Below are 17,537 nucleotides of genomic sequence, written 5' to 3' on the forward strand. Positions count from 1 at the left end.
AGAAGAGAAGAGAAGAGAAGAGAAGAGAAGAGAAGAGAAGAGAAGAGCACCAGCATGTATTCATCACTGCATTAGACACCTTAGAACCTACACAGCCATAGGCTGCTTTCAGCACAGCCCTATAGGAAATGTCTCGACCACACAGCCAGGACCCAGGAGTGCTGCCCATCTCTCCTTCCTGGGATGCCCCATGGAGCAGGCTCCCACCTACCAGGTCCACATTGGAGAAGTAAGCCCAAGCCTTGCAGTCGAACTCCTGCATGGTGGGTGCCATCTGGGGCAGGACTTTCCAGGAGTATTTCCGGACCTCAGCGGGCTGTACCATTCCACCCTGCTGCTCTGTGCCCTGCGTCTCCTCGTAGGCTGTCAGTGTGGAGTGGAAGGAGAAGGGTCGTGAGGCCAGGTTCTTGAACGTGACCTGCACCGGAGGGAAGGCAAAGCAAAAGCAGTGTGGGAGGGGGCTGCATGCAGCTGTGAGGGTGCCCAGATGATGAGAAGGAGGCAGCCAAGTCCCTGGTGCCCAGATCCCCATCTGGTCCCCACACAGTGGCCAACCCCTGCTGAACTATGAGCTGTGGCTGTGCAGTGTGATCCCCACTGGAAAGCACATCCTGGTCATGCCAGCAGGATGAGGCCCTCTCCCTGCTCAGTGGGAGCAAGGTCAGCTACACCACTGTCTCTGGAGCCCAAAGTGCTGAATCCATCCTGATGAAATTTTCCTGAGAACTGGGCAACTCCTCCAGGCACACAAGTCCTGACCTCAGTGAAGAGCCTTCCACCTCTATCTTAAGTGGGTGTTGAAGGACCTTTGGTGGTACAGGAAGCCCAAGTCTGCCCTCACATAGAGCACCTAAAAAAGCTGTACTGAGCCCTGCTTTCTACAACCCCTTCACCCAAAAGGCTCTGCATGGAGCCCAGGAGCTGCTCAGGCTGTGCTGTTGCAAAGACTGGGTCTGTCTCAGGTCCAGGGCTTTGCACCTGAACTCTGAGGTTCCTGCTGGCCCTCCATCCACTGAGGTCCCTCTGAATGGTGGCTCTGCCCCCCAGTCTGGTGCCATCCACATGCCAACAGCTCCAGCCCCTGGGCCCTGAAGATTAACCCGTGGGCATTGCAGAGCCTGCAGGCCCAGCCTCAGCACCCCCTCTGGCTGAGCACAGACAGCAATGGGGGGATTTATGGTTTTGTAGGAAACAGGAACTTTCAATTCACCATGATGACATCTTCAACTTCTGCCCTGATGTATGGCCCAAGGATGCCCAGGTGTTCATCCAGCTCTCCCCGCTGTGCTGGCCGTGTGAAAGAATCATCCAGGTACTCCCGGAAAACCACCTTGCGGTACCTCCAGGAATTCTTCCTCCTGCTGCTCCAGGGGTCCCTGTGGGGGGAAGGCAGGTAAGTAAGCCAGGTGATACTGTCCCATAATGAAGGCAGGGCAGGGGTGATACAGAGCCATTTGCAAGGAAGGAAGCTCAAGGTTTCTGGAGTTCCAGAAGTCCCCAGGGTGGAGGGGAGGTGCTGGGAGCATCCTCCCCCTGGGCTGCTTGGCTGGGTTGTACCCATACAGATCTGTGATCCTGCCTGCCAGCACATGCCAGCTCATGCATGAAGTCATGCCATGCAGAGCAGGAGGAAAACATGAGGGACAATCACACTTACGCTGCTTTTAGGAAGTGCTGGGGTCTCTGGTTCCCATATTCCCACATCACCTCCACTGCTGCAATGAAGTATTGCCGCACCTCCCCCTGGAAGGAACGCGGGTCGTGCTCGTCTTCCTCGTAGATGTCAAAATCCTCCATGGTCTGCTCTGTGTCACTGTACTCATCATAGTCTGACTCGGCAGCCTTTGACCCTGAGGGGCTGGAATTGCTCCCGTTGTTCAGAGCTGGTTCCTCCCTATGTCCTGAGTTATGGTTCCTCTCCCCATCTATGCTGTTGCTTTCACCATCCTCCTTGGGCACTCCTAGGCCCTGGGCCCCTCTCTTCCCTGCTTGTCTGAGGACATCTTCCCCACCGAGCACCTGGCATCGATGAGGACTGTCTTGCACATCTTGGGCTGCTTTTTTGGCAGTGTCATTGTGAGGGGGATTACTTGAAGACAGCGAGCAGTTCTCTCTGAAGGCTGGTTTTGTAGGCATTTCTTCTGGGGTTTGCCCAGACATTCTCTCAGGCACATAGTCCTCTGTGGTATTGGCCTTGATCTGCTGAGGCTGAGGACTGAACTGACCCAGCTGCTCCACAGAGTTTGTCTCCTCCTCCATCCTGCTTCTCCCCTGAGCTTGCTCGCTCCCAGGAGCGCCCCAGACCGCAGCTCTGCCTGGCTGCAGCTCAGCCAAAGCTGGGCTCTGCAAGCCCCCCGTGTACACCGCTGCCCCCAGGGAGACTGGGTCCCAATTGGAAGCCAGGTCTGCAGCCTCAGCAGCAACCTGCATTTCTGGGCTGCTTCCTGCCACTGTCACCTCAGTCCCCACTGCTCCTCGTGTGGGCAAGGAGCGTCCGCTACGCTGGACCCCCTCACTGCTGCTCTGTGCACCCCCATCTGTGCTTGGCCTCCCCTCAGGAGACACCTCGTCAGCCTGCAGAGCATCCCCACCTGGGGGTAGTCTCCTCTCAACCATGTTGGATTTTTCTTCCAGGCTTTGCTGGGCCACCATCACCTCAGGCAAGGCGTCACTTGATATCAGGGACCTCTTTTTGAAGTGAGTGCTGCAAAAAGGAGAATGAGGTCCACACTCCTTTAGGGCTTTCTTATTCACTGCTGTCTCAGGGGTCTGGCTGGCCAGATCCTGCTCTGCTCTCTTAACATCAGAGGGGGGCTTCCTGCTGCTGGGCTGCCTGGTGTTGGGAAGACCCAGACCACGCACCAAGCCTCTGCTCCCCAGTGACCTGGCTGGTCGAGGTCTCCAGTCAGGGCCACTCATGCTTGTGCCTGGAGCTCTGTGTCCCAGAAACTGCTCATGGGTCTTTAAGAACCTGTTTGGGAATGGCCTTGTGTCGTTGACCACAACATTTGATTCGGAAAAGGCAATACTGTCCCGCTCTGATAATTCCTTAGCGGCTGTATTATCCTGAAACACTTCCTCCAAGATTACTTCATCCCTCTCTTCTGTCATTATGTAGCTGGAAGGCTCAAGGTCATTGGTCTGTGCAAAAGTGGCGTCTAGAAGGCTTGTGCCTTTGGCAAGTTCACTGGCTTCTTGTTCTGTGCCACTTTCTGCAGGCAAGGAGTTCCTCTCCTCTGTGAAGATTTCTTCTTGTACAGGTTTGTCTGAGAAAGAAACATTTTTCTCTTCTAAGGATTCATAAAAGCCTTGTGAAATCACTTTGTCAGGTCTTTTTTCTAGCCTAGCATCTAGATCATTTGATGAATAATTGCTTTCTATGGTGTGACTGTGAGGTACAGCATGAAAAGTCCTGTTATCTTCTGTCTCCTCTGAAGATGCAGAAGAATTGGTCAGTGTGGAGGAAAAGTTATGATCAATACTTGAAGCTGGTTCTGTATTGACTGTCTCCTCTGAGTCATATAGATTAAAGGATATTTTATCAGCCCCTCTCAGCAACTTGTCCTCAGCACCCTGTGAAGACATGTCTTGAAGTCTCAGATTGTGCTCCAGCTCATTTTGGTGAAATGAGCTCCTGCTCTCTTGAAGAGGAGATTTGCTTGCAGCAATTGAGTCCCAGAGGCTTGTTGCATGAGTAGCTGTCTTTTGAAGCTCTGCTTCCAGGATTTCTCTCATACCACCAGGTTGGACCATCGTCCTTTTTACTGGCCCCTGCACCTCTGAGATTTTTGTCACGTTCATTCCTGCCAGAGCATCTTCTGGAGCTGACATGGCTTGGTGCAGCCATTGCTGACCTTCCTCTGAGCTCACAGTACCATGGACCCTTCCACTGACACTCACTAAGGGTTCTCCAGGTGGGACAGCTCCAAATCCTTCACCCTGGCTGATGATTTTTGATGATTCTTCATCTTCCAGGAAGGATTCATAGGACACCGGCTCGTAGTCTGTCTCTGAAGAAGACATGGAAATATCAGGAGGATTTGGCATCATTCCTAAAAATGTTGATGTGCCATTGGAAGAGGGATCAGAAGTCCTATCACTGCTCAGGAGGGCCCCATGTCTGGGTTCTGTCAAGCACAGTCTTGTCTTCTCTGTCTCATTGCTGGAAGAGGTGATGTTGTTCAGTTGCTTGTTCACACATGGCCTGTGCCACCTCTTTGTTTCAGAGAAGCCCCTGGGTTGGAATTCAAAGGCGTCCTGCTCCTCATCTGCATACACATAATCCTCCTCTTCAGGGTATTGCTCATACTGGCACTTTGAGACCGTGAACTTGGCATGCATCCCTCGGTCCCTGAAATCAGGATTCAGGCACCCCAGTGTCCAGACACCTGTCTCAAGAGAGGACAAGAGGACACCATCAGCTCACCACAGTGGGAAATTGGAAGAGGTGCCACCCCCATGCTGCTCCCTTGCTAGTGCAACCTATATTTTCAAGCAGCCTCTGGTTCATGGTAGTGATTTCATGTTTTCATAGTCCCTAGAGCATCTTACAGCTGGACTCACAGTACCATCACCATAATCCACCCCCAAAGACATACCAGTGCTGTCAAATACACCCCTCTCCCAAACACAGTAGCCACACCTCTCCCACTGAAGGAGAGAGAAGTGAAAGGCTGCCTCTTGCTCACATCCCTGGTCAATGTGTTTGCTCCCTGCAGCGAGCAGGCACCCAGAGTGGATGAGGTGTGTGATAACTGGGCTCTGACACTGGAGAGGGCTGTCACCTGCTGTTGGCTGAGCTGCTTCTCTGCTTCTGAGCAGCAGGCAAAAACCAGAGCTTGAACGGATGCAATGCTTGGCTGGCTTTTAGAACACTTCCTAGGGTGTCTGAAACCCTGACAGCTTGGCTCAGGGAGCAGTGCTCATGACCATCATATCAGTGTTTGCAATCACATGGTAAATCCCATGTTTCCTCTGGGAGTGAAGACACGGTTGACAGCACTGCTTTTGCAAACACTAAGGAAAAATGCTGAGTGGAGGGGAATGTTACTGAACTCTGAAGCAAATCTTTTCTAGGACTTCCCGTGGCTCTGATTTCTGTCCTTGCAAAGGTGTGGAGATAACTGCTGTGACCAGCAGCTGAACCCACAGCCAGGACAGCTCTGCCACTCCTCTTGACCTCCGAGCTTGGAGCCAAGGTTGCAAATGTCCACCAGGCTCAAGTTACTGCAGCCAGCCTTGGCATCATGTGTGACCTTAACACACCCTGTTAATGAAGTAAAACACAGTAAATTTATTTATTTATTTATTTACTATTTTATTAATTTATTTATTAATTTAGACTTTGAAATATTTAGTCATTGCCTCTCACTTTGGTGTTCCAGGATGTTCCAGGGTTCCCTTTGCTCTCAGACCTCTCAAAATGCAATCAGGTACCAAAGAACTGGCTGGAGGTGCTCACTGATCTCTGCTGTGATGGTTGATAGCATAGCCCATGGTTTACAGAATAGCCCATGTTACTAACCTGGCTTTTCCAAACTCATGAAGACTGTTTCTCCAGAAAATGGGAAGAGGGTAAGCACATCCTCAAAGACCATGTTGCGCTTGAACGTGTTTCCGGAGAAGAAGATGGAGAGGAAATCTGTCTGTGCCCCAACACTCAGGACATACCAGTACACAACGTCATGCAGGCAGAGTTTTGGTTGGAGGTTGTCAAATACAAAGCCATTAATAGCTGGAAGAAGGCAGAGGTGAAACATTCCATGAGGACCCCATTCCCCCCATGGCTGCTGAGCTGCTGCATGTCCCCTGCTCATTCCCTGGGGCAGGGATGAGCCTCTGTCTGCTGGGGATTTGCAGGGAGCCCCTGTCCCAGTACTCACTGTGCATCACATTGGAGGCATAAAACTGTGGGTCCTGGGTATCCATGTGGGCTGGGTCAGAGCAGAACCTCCTGATGTTCTCCTCCAGGTACCAGCTGTGGTTCTCATCAAAGACTGAAAAAAGCACCAACCTCGTGTTGTCTGACATTATCTGGAAAGGGAGAGGGAAGAAATCATTCCTGGTCTGATCAGAGCACCTCCATGGCCCAGTGTAGCTGTCAAGTCTTAGCCTGGGTGCACGGGGAAGAGTTTACCACTATTTCACAGGAGCTAAGGTCCAGGTTTGAGAAAAGGGGCATGCAAGGGAGGATGAGGAAGGCAGAGGAATTGGGACTGATGGTTGAAGAGAACGGGACAGACAAATTTGGTTTCACCCACTGCATTTATTCCAGCCTTTCAGCCTGGCAGTTGAGGCAACAAAGGAAGGACCCACCTGATTTCCCCTCTGATCCATGGACTTCTTGAAGCAGATCAGGAGGGGCCCGATCAGCCCCGAGGCTGTGTCTCGGATGGGGTCGATGGAGCTGTAGTAGAAACGGGTGAGGCAGCGAGGATCTGCCTGCGTTGGCCCATCCTCAGGGGTGAGGCTCCAGCTGTAGGTGTACGACTGGCCAGGGGGGATAGGAATGTCCTTCACATCTTTGACTGGCAACACACAGAACCCAAGACCAGATGAGTTAAGCCTGGGCTGCTCCTGCGAGGGGTGATCCCCCTTTTTAGAAGAGCTCAGAAAGGCTTCCTACCCGCACAAGCTGCATAGTGAGCCAACCGTGCCCACTCCAGGAGGGCACACTGGCTGTATGGAAAGTTGATCTGGCCAAAAGGAGACCCAGGGACTGGGGGAGGATGGAGAGGCCACATGCCTTACCTTGAGAGGGTTTCCTGTTGTAGTATGGCTTGACACTGGTGAGGCCATGAGGGTAGATGTTGTACGGTCGGCTTGCCAGGTTCCTGAACACGATCTGAAATGAGCACAGCCAGCACAAATGTTTAATGTTTTCTGAACCTTGTGAGCCCTTGAGGCTGCCCTTAGTGAGGGGGGGAAATGCTGGGCAGGGGTGCCCTGGGACGGGCTGACTGCCGAGGATCAGCAGGGAGGAACACAGACATGTCTGGCACCACGAAGTCAGAATAGAAGAAACTACTATTTCTCCACGGTGAGTCTATACTGTCCATTTTTCTGGGAGGTGACCATTTTAGGGAGGGTATGAAAATATCAGATTTATTAAAGAGAAAAATGTCTGTCTTTATTGTTACTTTCTGTACGAGTCAGAAGGAACATAGGACCAGAAGAGGTCAATCCAGAAGGCCTCAGAGGACCAGGACACTAAATATGCACATCAGCAAACAGCTTTGAAGTGCTCCCCACTTCACTGAATGAAGCCCTTCATTTATTTCCCTAAATAGCTCTGTCAGGGCTTTGCAACATGCCCACAACTGCACAGGGAACCTGAGGAAGGGAGCAGAAATGCAAAGATCATGGAAACTATCCCATTCCTCCTAGCAGAAAACAAGTCAAGTGATCAGTAGAGGCACTTGGGGAGGCACAAGTGACAGCCCCCAATACTGTAAGGTAACAACAAACAGATGGAGAAGAGATGGATTAGAGGACACTCTTGCCTCCGAGGAAGATGCTGTGTCATGGATTAATTCACACAAATACTAAGACACCTGCAATGAAGTGAAATCAAAGGGACTGGGCCATATCCTCTGTATCTCTGCTGATCTTACTGACAGTATTTAGCTTTAGCTACCAGTAACATCTGCCTTTCTGGTGAGCTTTGGACATTACTAAACATGAGAAGGCACCCCAAGGACTTCTGCCAGACATTAGCCACAAACCAGGTAGTAGTTCCAATTATAGGAACAGCACCAAGCTTTGAAGTTTCCCCTTGCAGTCCCTGTTGATGGAAAGCAATATCTCTCTTACCTTAAACTCATCTCCAACCTCTCCCTTAATGACAGGCCCCAGAATTCCCTTGTCAAGCTGATTTGACACCTTGCGCTTCTTGAAGTTTGCATCTTCATACTCCACAAACATCACCTTCTTATACTTTGAACCGATGCGCTGAGGGCCAGGCTCCAGGTACAGGCTCGATATGTTTCTGCAGGCAAAGGCAGAGAAAGAGCAAACAGCCACATGTGGGACACTGTCAGAAACAGAGCAAGGCCTTCCATCACTCAAGGACTCACACAGCTTTCCAGGGACAGTGAGGGCACATGCCCACTCTCACCTATCCAGCGACACTGGCTTCACAGGGGCATAGTCCCAGTCCATTTCCTCGGCTGCAATGTAGTAAGTCCAGGTCATAGGCTTGTCTTTGGCAAAAGAGCGCACTTGGATCACATGAAAAGTTAACTCCTCTTCTTCAGGGTAATCCATGTCCTCTGGCTCGTCTGATAGGTTCCCCGTCCTCAACAGGCGTTCCTCAGGACACTCCTCCACCTTCACAAGGGCTTCCATGCCAGCTGGGTTCAGACAGGCCAGGCAGAAAGGGTCACATTGGTGCTACAGGCATGCATTCCCCAGGCTCTGCTTGGGAGAGATCCTCTCCACTACTGTCCCATAAAATGGGCCATCACATGGGTCAACTCCTGCCATCAGGTCATGGACCAGATTGCAGCTGGACGTAGCACTGTGGAGCAGGAGGGGTCTTGGGGCTGCAGCACTGCACAGAACCCTGAGCCTGGGCCATCCCCTGAACTGCTTTTCCCCTGAGCTCTTGTAGAATGAGGTTACCTTGCTGATGGGACAGTATCTGGCAGAACATCCGAAACCAGCCAGCTGTTCCTGGCATGGTCTGGGCTGTGAGATATGTGGCAGGGGAGATTTCTAGGCTGCTGAGACGGTGGCCTCTCACCAGGAATGTGTGACCTTCAAAGAAGATGGAGTGGACTTCTGGCCCAGAGCCCAACCCGATCACATGCCAGTGGACCTGCTTCTTGAGGCACAGTGTGAGACCTGCCAGGAGACAAGGAAAGCACCCAGGAGTCAGCACTGTGTTTACACCTTGTTCCCACTCTTGGTGTCATGGACTCAGAGTCTGACACAGCTGACTAGAATCCCATGCCCTGCAAGGTGCTGGCTTCAAGCTGTTCACACATAAGCGTGGACTGTCTGAGCAAAACAGAGGCACAGGTCTCATCATCCCTCCTGAGATAAGACTGGAGTGGGGCACTTTGGCAAGGCCTTTGGGAGGTGTGCTCATAGGACCTCACAGTAGGATGCAGTGGCAAAAGACATAGATGTGCTCTTTGACTCTATAAATAGGGAAATTGGGAACTGGAAAGGAGAATCATTTGTTCTGATCACAACACTGGCAAAGCTGACACTAAAATATTGGATCTGGGGCAAGGCTCCAGCACATCCCCAGCAGTAGCTGAAATGCCACAAAGGACAGAGAGAGGTCACCAGGATTATTTGAGAGCTGGAGAAAATTCCTTCCTCGGAGACACTCAGAAAGCTCAGTGTGCTTAGGAAATGGGAAAGAATTTGACCGTATTTTAAAAATATTTTCTTGGGGAGAAATTGATGTGTGCTGAAGGGCTCTGTAATCTAGCGGGAAAGTGAATAACAAGTTCCTGGAAGCTGAAGCCAAAAAAAGACAAATACAGAGTTAAGCACTTGTTTTTGGCACTGAGGGCAAAGGTGACTGGAACAGATCCCAGGGACTGAGAGGAAACTGGGTGGAGGTTCCACCCTGAGGCCCTCAGCTCTCCATTTCCAGCTCTCCATCAGACAACTTTCAGGCCAGATCCCACATCCAGAGAGGGGTGTCGTGGGTATAGAGATGGATACCTTCTCCAGGGAAAACCCACTGTGCAGATACAGTAGCTGACAATGAGATCTACTCAGCTCTTAAGCTCCACGGATCCACAAGGACTGTTGTAGAAACAAGAGAAAATATCCTCAGGTTGCACCAGGGGAGGTTTATGTCAGACATTAGGAAAAATGTCTTCACTGAAAGGGTTGTCAAACACTGGAACAGGCTGCCCAGGTATTTAAAAGACATGTATATGGGGCAATTTAGGGACATGGTTTAGTGGTAGACTCGGCATTGTTAAGTTCATGGTTGGACTTTTCCAACCTAAATGATTCTGTGGTTCTATTCTGGAAATCCCACAGAGGTTTTTTAGTGAGAGTTGAAATTTCCCCTCAATGCTACCTGCAGCCTTGCTCACAGGGCTACAAAAGATGAAACTCTTTGCTACCAGCACGACTCCTTGAGACTTCCAAAGAGGTGTGGCAACCAAGATAGCTGGAAACAGCTCCTGCTCCACTGTAAAGGGGTAAGGCAGATCAAGGAGCTGAGATGTAATAGTCCCTCTGGGGTGAACACAGCCTAACAGATCCATCACCTGGAAATTTCTCACACCCTTTCACAAGCTGTCTCGAGGTTACAGACCTGGCTCCACCTTCCATGCCCTCCATCCCTGTCCCTGGCCACCAGGACTCACCAGGCAGTGAGCCATTGATGTAGCCATTGATGGTGTGCAGCTCTGTCCTGTGGTGAGCCTGGGGCTGAGGAGCTGCCGGGGATCCGGGCTCAGAGTACCAGCTTTTCCCTGCAGAGAGAGGAGGATGCAGTCAGCTTTCACTTGAGAGCGTTTCAAAGAAAACTTCAAAGAGAAATGGCTCTGCATGGATATGGTGGTGACCATTGCATGTGACAGGGCATAACCCCCCTGCAGCTTTAGCCTGTGTGATGGGAACAAGGTCAGGGCGTGGGATGGCAGAGCTGGGGGGGGGGCTGCAAGCTCCCTGCACCCGGGGAAGAGAAGGAATGGCAGGACTGCATTGGATGGCGGGTTCAAGCCCTTGGGAGGAGGTGTGGGTACTGGGCAGCTGTGCTCACACCACGGCAAAGCAAACACCCCAGGCTGAATTCAGGGTCTGACACAGCCAGTCAGTCATTACCTTCATCGAACACTGCGAAGAGCAGCACAAACTCGTTCTGCACATCCCCATTCCCATCGCTCACCAGGGTCCCTGCGAGATGCAATGGGGTGGATCAGGTCAGCAAGCACCATGCCTGTCCCCCCTTTGTGCCCTCCAAGAACTGGTAAATCACGGCCAGGCTGTGGTTTGCTTTTGTCACCTCTCACAACTGCCTTGCTTCCAGCCTTGCTGTCCCCAAAAGCCCATGGCTGAGAGGCAGCTGCCCCCAGAAGGTATCAAAAGGTCAGTTTGTGCTGCCTTCCCTTTGACTTCACTCAGTGGAGAAACTGCTCCTGGTGAGTCAGTGGAACCTGCAGACAGTGCCCTGCGAGGAGGTGACTCATGCCCACTCATTTCCAGTGACTACTGAGGGGTCTGGACAACTACCTCCAGGATGTGTCTCAACCAGGGATGACCAGTCTTACTCCAGTCACACTTCTTGTGCCCAGCAAATAATAACAGTCAGGTTTTCATCACCTCCATGTTTACTGAAGGAAGGAAGGAAGGAAGGAAGGAGAGCAGGCATAGGTACTGTGGAGCAGGCAGTGTCCCAGGTGTCCTCCCCCTCTCCTGCCTGATCCTTAACCCTGGCTGATACAAACTTCCCTCTAATTCTTCTGCCAAAGCCCTGTGACCTGTCCCCATCCTTACACACTACATGTGCTGCCCTTACCAGGTCGGCACACGAGCAGGGCTCCAATCAAACCAGAGTTGATGTCCTTCACGCTGTTGGTGTTGGAGGAGTAGGAGTGGGTCAGGCATGCTGAGTCATCCTCCGTTGGACCTTGGTTTTGCTGGATTTCCCAGATGTATGTGTGTGTCTTCCCAGGATCCACCCTGTCACCCTCCTTCTCTGTCTGGCTGGTCTCATCCTCATACCCTGCACCTAAAACCAAAGAAATGGCCAGATGTCACTGATGGTTCATCCCCAACACACCATGGCTACAGAAATGCCTCTTCCTCCAACCCAGAGCACAGCCCCCCTCCACCCCAGCCCCTGGAGACTGACTCCCACAGGCAGTGGCTTGTTTCAGGGCAGTGAGCAGAGCCATGCCAGAGATTCACTTGTTGGGCTGTGGGTCCACCACCTGTCCTGACGCTGGACAGCACAGTCTTCCTGGCCCTAAACATCCAACCTCAGGTTTAGCCTGTCTGTTACCTGTATAACTGATACAAGTTTGCTCATCTCAGCTCATTTCTGGGCTGGGCTTGGTCGTGTTGTTCCCCCGGGCTCTGTGACCATCTGTCCTCGTAGAGGGACATGAATAGGAGGGTCAGGGAGGGACACACACCTGGCAGAGCAGGAGGTGCTACACAAAGGCTTGCAGCACGTGGCCATTGCCCAACTCACCCTCCGACGCCTTCCAGTAGGACACCCCGACTGCGTGGAGGTTGTAGGGGCGGGAGGCCAGGTTTTTAAACGTGATAACCACCGTGTCATAGACTTCTGCTCGGATGGTGGGGCCCAGCAGACCTGAAGGAAGGAAGACAACAAGTTCAGGCAGCTGGGGTCAGGCAGCTCACAGCCTGCCATGAGCCCCAGAGAGCCCTGACATTCCACCTGCACAGTTAGCGGCTGTCCCTCGTGCAGCATGGCAGCATCAACTGCTCCGGCTCCAGCAAGGCTCTCTGCACCCCCAGGAGCTCTGCCACACTGGGATTCCACCCAGGTGCTTCCCTAATCCTGGCTGAAGGGCTGCCAGCACCCAAACCAGGATGAGTTTGGCTGCTGTCAGGGAGAGCGAGGGCTCACCACGCTGCTTCTTACCCATCCACGCTGGCTTGAGCTTGGGCTGTAGGAACAAGGCATCGGGGTACTCCACAAACACAGCTTTCCTGTAGCGGGGAGGGACACCAGGTGTGGGGGGCCGTGGGCCCGCGTTCCCCGAAATGCTGCAGGAGGAAGGAAAAGCCAAGGCTGATTGCACAGCCCCATCCTGGGATGGGCAAGAGCCATCCTCTTCCTCCCCTTCCCGCCAGCTTGCCTGTGTCATGCCAGCCCCAGGGATTGCTCACCCTGTTGTGTCCTTTGGATTTCCTGACAATCCCCAGGTGTGATTGAAAGTGATTTGCTCGGCTCAGGGATGACAACATGGCAGTGATTCATGTCATGGTGTTAGTCAGGATGGAAGGAGACACTGGGGCAACAGGCACAACGCCGTACCCAGCTGCAGCTGGGAGAGGGCACAGCAGCAGCACTGCTGCCAGTCTCCTGCCTCAAGCCTTGCCCAGCTCTGTGCTTTTCAGCCAGCAGACACACAGAGCACTGGAAGTGCTGCAATAACAGTGCCACAGTGGCCTCTGCCATGCAGCCACCTCCCACCCCATCCCCTTCAGGTGTGGCTGACACATCACATCATATATAACTGTAACATGCTCCCCAGCTCCCCCCAGGAAACAGACTGCGTTGGGCTGCATGGCAGGTCGTGGCAGATTGCTCTGTGTCTGAGTAACATCCCCACATTCGTTTCTTTTCTGCCCAAACTGGGATTTACAGCCAGCCCCTGAAAAATAGGCTTCATAGCAGGAAGATAAAAGAGCTTTGAATGTATTTCACATCCCACTCATCTCTGCTGGCCACTTTCTATTTGTAAGCAGCTTAACAAATTCATTTTCCAGAAGGAATCCAGCACATTTATCAGGATAGCAAAGCCATGAATTTCTTCAAGGATTTGAGAGGCTGACTTATCAGCCTCAGGACTGAGACCATTTCCAGTAAGCATGGAGACTACTTCCAGCCTTGTTTTGTTTGGAGCAAAAGCCAGGTGGTATTTTCTTCCCACTTAAGAAGCAGGGAGGGTTGCTCTCCTGCTCTGACTAAGCCTTCATTCCAGAGGTGTTTCCCTTTGTGGCTCTTGCTCAAGCGGAAGAGGAAGGAGACAGAGTGATTCAAATTTAGGAAAAGTCAACACACACTCACCCCCACAGCAATGGCTAGAAGCCACCTGCAGCTGGAGGGTGCTGTGGGGAGAGCAGGGTGCTCCCTTCCCAGGGGCAGAGCAGGATGGATGCCCACAAAAACCACACACCCATCCAGCTCCTGCCTTTTCCACCACATTCAGGATGGCAGGAGGCCCCCAGGAGACACAGCCCCAGTGAGCAGTGCCACTGCATTCAGCTGACTTTGCCTACGAACCATTATCATTCCTGGCTCGATGGCAGCAGGGCTCAGACCCAGCTTTGCTCTCCAGGGTGTCCCCACACTGGGAGGTAGTTGCGCTGCAGGATTGCTGGCACTCAGCTGTCTGCTGTTGGGAAGCTTTGCCTTAATCTCTAACTCGCAGAAAGCCCAGATTTGAAAATGCCTCCCTGAGATATGAGGGTCTGGTCCTGCTAATTCTGCAGTAAACAAGGCAGAAACTCTCTGGAGCCAGGGGGATTTTGCTGGCATGCAGGAACATGGCTGGGAGGAGACTTAGTGACAACAAAGCTCAGTGCTGGGTCCCAGCTGGCATGGCAGAGCCCACGGGGATGAGGAGGCAGAGTTCAGCACAGGGACATCTGATCCAACTGCTTCTGGCCAGTCGTCTGCACTTGGGGTCCCCGTGAACTTCCTTCCCAAAGGGCAGCTGAAGCTGAGGCAGGGAGATAAGTTTCTGGCTCCTTGGATCGGCATTGTTAGCCACACTATCTGTTCATCTCTTGGAGCTGGGGGACATCCTGCGCTGCCGAGGCGCTCAGGAATAGGCTACTACGTGTCCACCAGCTCCAAGTCTGAGCTGAGGTCCCCGGGGCTGTTGCAGGATGTGTTGGTTCTGGCTCCAACCCTGCTGATAGGGCTGTGTTTGGGAGGAAGAGAAACTGAAATCATGGGGAAGGAGTAAGCAGCTCTGGGCTGGTGTGCCGCAGCCCATTAGTTTGACAGAGCTTTCTATAAACATGCCAGAGAAACCACTGCATACATACAAGGGGTTTGGAGGTCCCGCCTGGAGGTGCACCTTTGGGAGTTTCCATGAGATGCTGGTACCATGAGGGAGAATGGGTGGAGCAGAAGATACCCCACACACAGCTCGGAGACAACTCAGCTCCAGTGGCAGCTCTGCTCCTGCCACGCTTTCCTGGCTCACTTCTGTGTCTCCCTTCTCCCCAGTCTGGCTGGTTTTCTGTGCCCTCCCCACATTTTGGGGAACTGGGCTGAGTCTACAGGGCCAGGGAAAAGGCTCTGTCATCCAGCTGGGAACAACCGTGAAGAGCAAGCCCTGGTTCCCACCATGGCTTCCCCAGGAGCCTGTGCTGCCCAGGAATACTCTGCCTTCCTGGTGTGGAGCACATCATCAAGTCCCTCTGAGAAAGCCAAAGTTATCTTCCCCTGTTTTAGAGAAGGACAAGTGACCTCAGACTGCTGCCAATGCCCTGCTTATTCCCAGGCAGAGTCAGGTCCCTGAGTCACTCAGGGTCAGAAACAGTGCTCGAGTGCATCACTAAAGCCAGTGCTGAAATGGAAAGCCACAGGGCTGAATTAACGGTGTGAGTGAAGTCATCATCTCACCATAGTGTAATATCAGTGAAAGCACGGTAGGGGGGATTAGTAAAGTGGGGGGTGTTGGGTGCAATTTTCCTATTGAAATAACCAACGGGGGAAAACCAACATAACTCTGACACAGTGACTGCAGCAGCTGGTCAGGCTGACCTGGCTCATCCCTAGATCCTGGATCCCAGTGCCTGACCACAGCTCATCGCTGCTCTAACCAGTGTGTGTCTGAGAGGGGGCCATGGAATGATATTGCAGGGCAGAGGGAATGGGCACAGCTTGACCCACAGGGGATGTAACCATCCTGCTCCACTCCCCATGCTGAGCTCAGAACAGCCCGTTCACATCCATGTGTGTCCCGGCCAGCTGTGTCTCCAGACAGCACCATCCTGATGCCTGAGCAATGCAACTGCCACTTTTCCCTCCTTCTCCAAAGTAGATGGGCAAAACCACCATGCTTTCCTCCCTCTTGTCACCGTGCACAAACACCGTTCTTTGCCCAAACACTACAAATTATTTTCAGTTCCTTAAGGAAAAATTTCAGCCCCAGCAATGTAATGTACACAGAGATGTAAATAACTAAATCTGGATTTTACCACAGGCAGACACAGTCAAAAGCATTTGCTGCTCTGAGGGGGGCACAGCCAACCTTCCTCTGCAGTCCCCAGGCAGGGAGGCACAGGTCCCCATCTCCCCTCACATTTCCCCAAAGCTCCCATGATGCAGAGCAGAAGAGAAAGCACAGGCTGGAACACTAGCCTTTGGTTCCTAACACAGTCTTTAAAGGGTCACAGGCAAATGGCATCAATACAAAGCAATGCAGAACAGCAGTGCAGAGCGGGTATTACCTCTCTCTCTCTTTCTCAATTCCACCAGTCCCTCCTCCGGGGTTGCACACAGTGACTCCCCATCACACCACCCCTTCCCAGCCGTACCAGCAGCTCAGTGCACCCACCTTGCCTGGTTCCCCCCATGTACCTGCCTGGACCCAAGCTCGCAGTGAAGTCCAAGCCAGGGTGGGAGAACACCCAGAGCAGAGTTCTAGAGTTGCAATAGAAAGAGCTTTACCCTGCAGGCGCTTGCAGCACGGACAGTAGGCTGCTATGTGTGTAGTCCCAGGCGGTTTCCACTGCAGCAATGTAGTATCTTCTGACTTTGCTGGTGCCCTCCTCAACCAGGCAGAGGAGCAGGAGGCTGCACAGGGCTCCTGCCAGCATCATGCCTCGTGGCTGGGAACTGCTCTGACTTCAGGAGGAAAAGTGAAAAGGAAGGAACGAGAAAGGAAAGAGGAGAGAAAAGCCTTTATCTTCACATCCAGCTGCTGTAATCCACAGGAGATGATGATTTAAAGCCAGCACCCACAGACTCACTCAGAGCACTGAAGAGTTTCTCAAAGATGTCAGTAGAGGAATCTCTTGAGCAGGTTAGTGCAAAGAGCAGTGTGTGAGTGATGGACTCTCCCACTTTTCTTCTGGCAGTGACAGGAGGAGAGGAAAAAACAAAAGGAAAGGGAGGGCAAGCACAGCGGTAAGTTCCGCTGCAGGACTCAGCTGGCTCCGTGTCCTGGCCCATGTCTGGGAGCAAGATGAGGAAAGGGAGGGTTGCAGAGGAAGCAGAATTTAGGTGTGGTCTCTGCCTGGTCTCACCTTCTCTGTCACCACTGAGGAGGAGAGCGGGTTGCCAGGGATGCACATATGCACGTACATACGTGGGGTTATCCCTGTCCCCGGGATCTTTGCACCCCAGGCAGTGATGATTTAGCCACACAACCTCACTTCAAGCCACGTGGGAGGGAGAGGATTGGGGTGATCCCTGGGAATCCCCTTCCCACCTTCTTCACCTCACATTTCTCCTCCTCTCCCAGGGTCCTGCAGCTCAGAGAAGCTGGCACTGAAATTGTGCAAATTTCTTTCATTTTACTCACAAATTTTCAACATCTCTTTTTAAATTTCTTTCATTTTACTCACAAATTTTCAATATCTCTTTTTAAAAGCCCATGAAATCCCCTTCCCCCCTCGATGCACACACGTGTGCTCAGGCACACGCACTGGCACATGGTTGTCCCTTGGCTCACGAAGGCAGGAAGATGAGGAAGAACGCCCCGGATGGTCCCAACATCTACTGGGAGAGTGAGGCATGGAAATGTCCCATAAATCAAGTTGTGGAAGAGCAGGAGTGCACCAGGGGTGGTGACCCCTTTGGTGACAGTCCCAGTTTGTGCAGAAGCATCCATGTGACGGGTCTT

The 17,537-nt window shown here is 52.3% G+C and overlaps 1 protein-coding gene across 3 annotated transcripts in view; it reads right to left on the reverse strand.

The window, feature by feature from the left end:
* The window catches only part of F8 (coagulation factor VIII), a 23,246-nt gene extending 6,490 nt beyond the window's left edge, over window positions 1–16,756 (reverse strand). Inside the window, exons 1-17 of one of the 3 annotated variants that reach the window (XM_027690482.1) lie at window positions 16,663–16,756; window positions 16,361–16,537; window positions 12,590–12,714; window positions 12,173–12,295; window positions 11,495–11,707; window positions 10,801–10,872; window positions 10,341–10,448; window positions 8,623–8,844; window positions 8,117–8,351; window positions 7,813–7,987; window positions 6,751–6,844; window positions 6,316–6,527; window positions 5,883–6,033; window positions 5,525–5,734; window positions 1,658–4,388; window positions 1,211–1,376; window positions 212–418 (exon numbers count right to left, since the gene is read on the reverse strand). In XM_027690482.1, the coding sequence (XP_027546283.1) occupies window positions 212–418; window positions 1,211–1,376; window positions 1,658–4,388; window positions 5,525–5,734; window positions 5,883–6,033; window positions 6,316–6,527; window positions 6,751–6,844; window positions 7,813–7,987; window positions 8,117–8,351; window positions 8,623–8,844; window positions 10,341–10,448; window positions 10,801–10,872; window positions 11,495–11,707; window positions 12,173–12,295; window positions 12,590–12,714; window positions 16,361–16,512 (5,196 nt within the window). In that variant the 5' untranslated portion in view covers window positions 16,513–16,537; window positions 16,663–16,756. The other 2 variants (XM_027690483.1, XM_027690485.1) reach the window with 2 other exon arrangements.
* Between the last annotated feature and the right edge of the window lie 781 nt (window positions 16,757–17,537).

This window comes from Neopelma chrysocephalum, unplaced genomic scaffold, assembly GCF_003984885.1.
Source record: "Neopelma chrysocephalum unplaced genomic scaffold, ASM398488v2 Primary Assembly neopelma1_81, whole genome shotgun sequence".
NCBI lineage: Eukaryota > Metazoa > Chordata > Aves > Passeriformes > Pipridae > Neopelma > Neopelma chrysocephalum.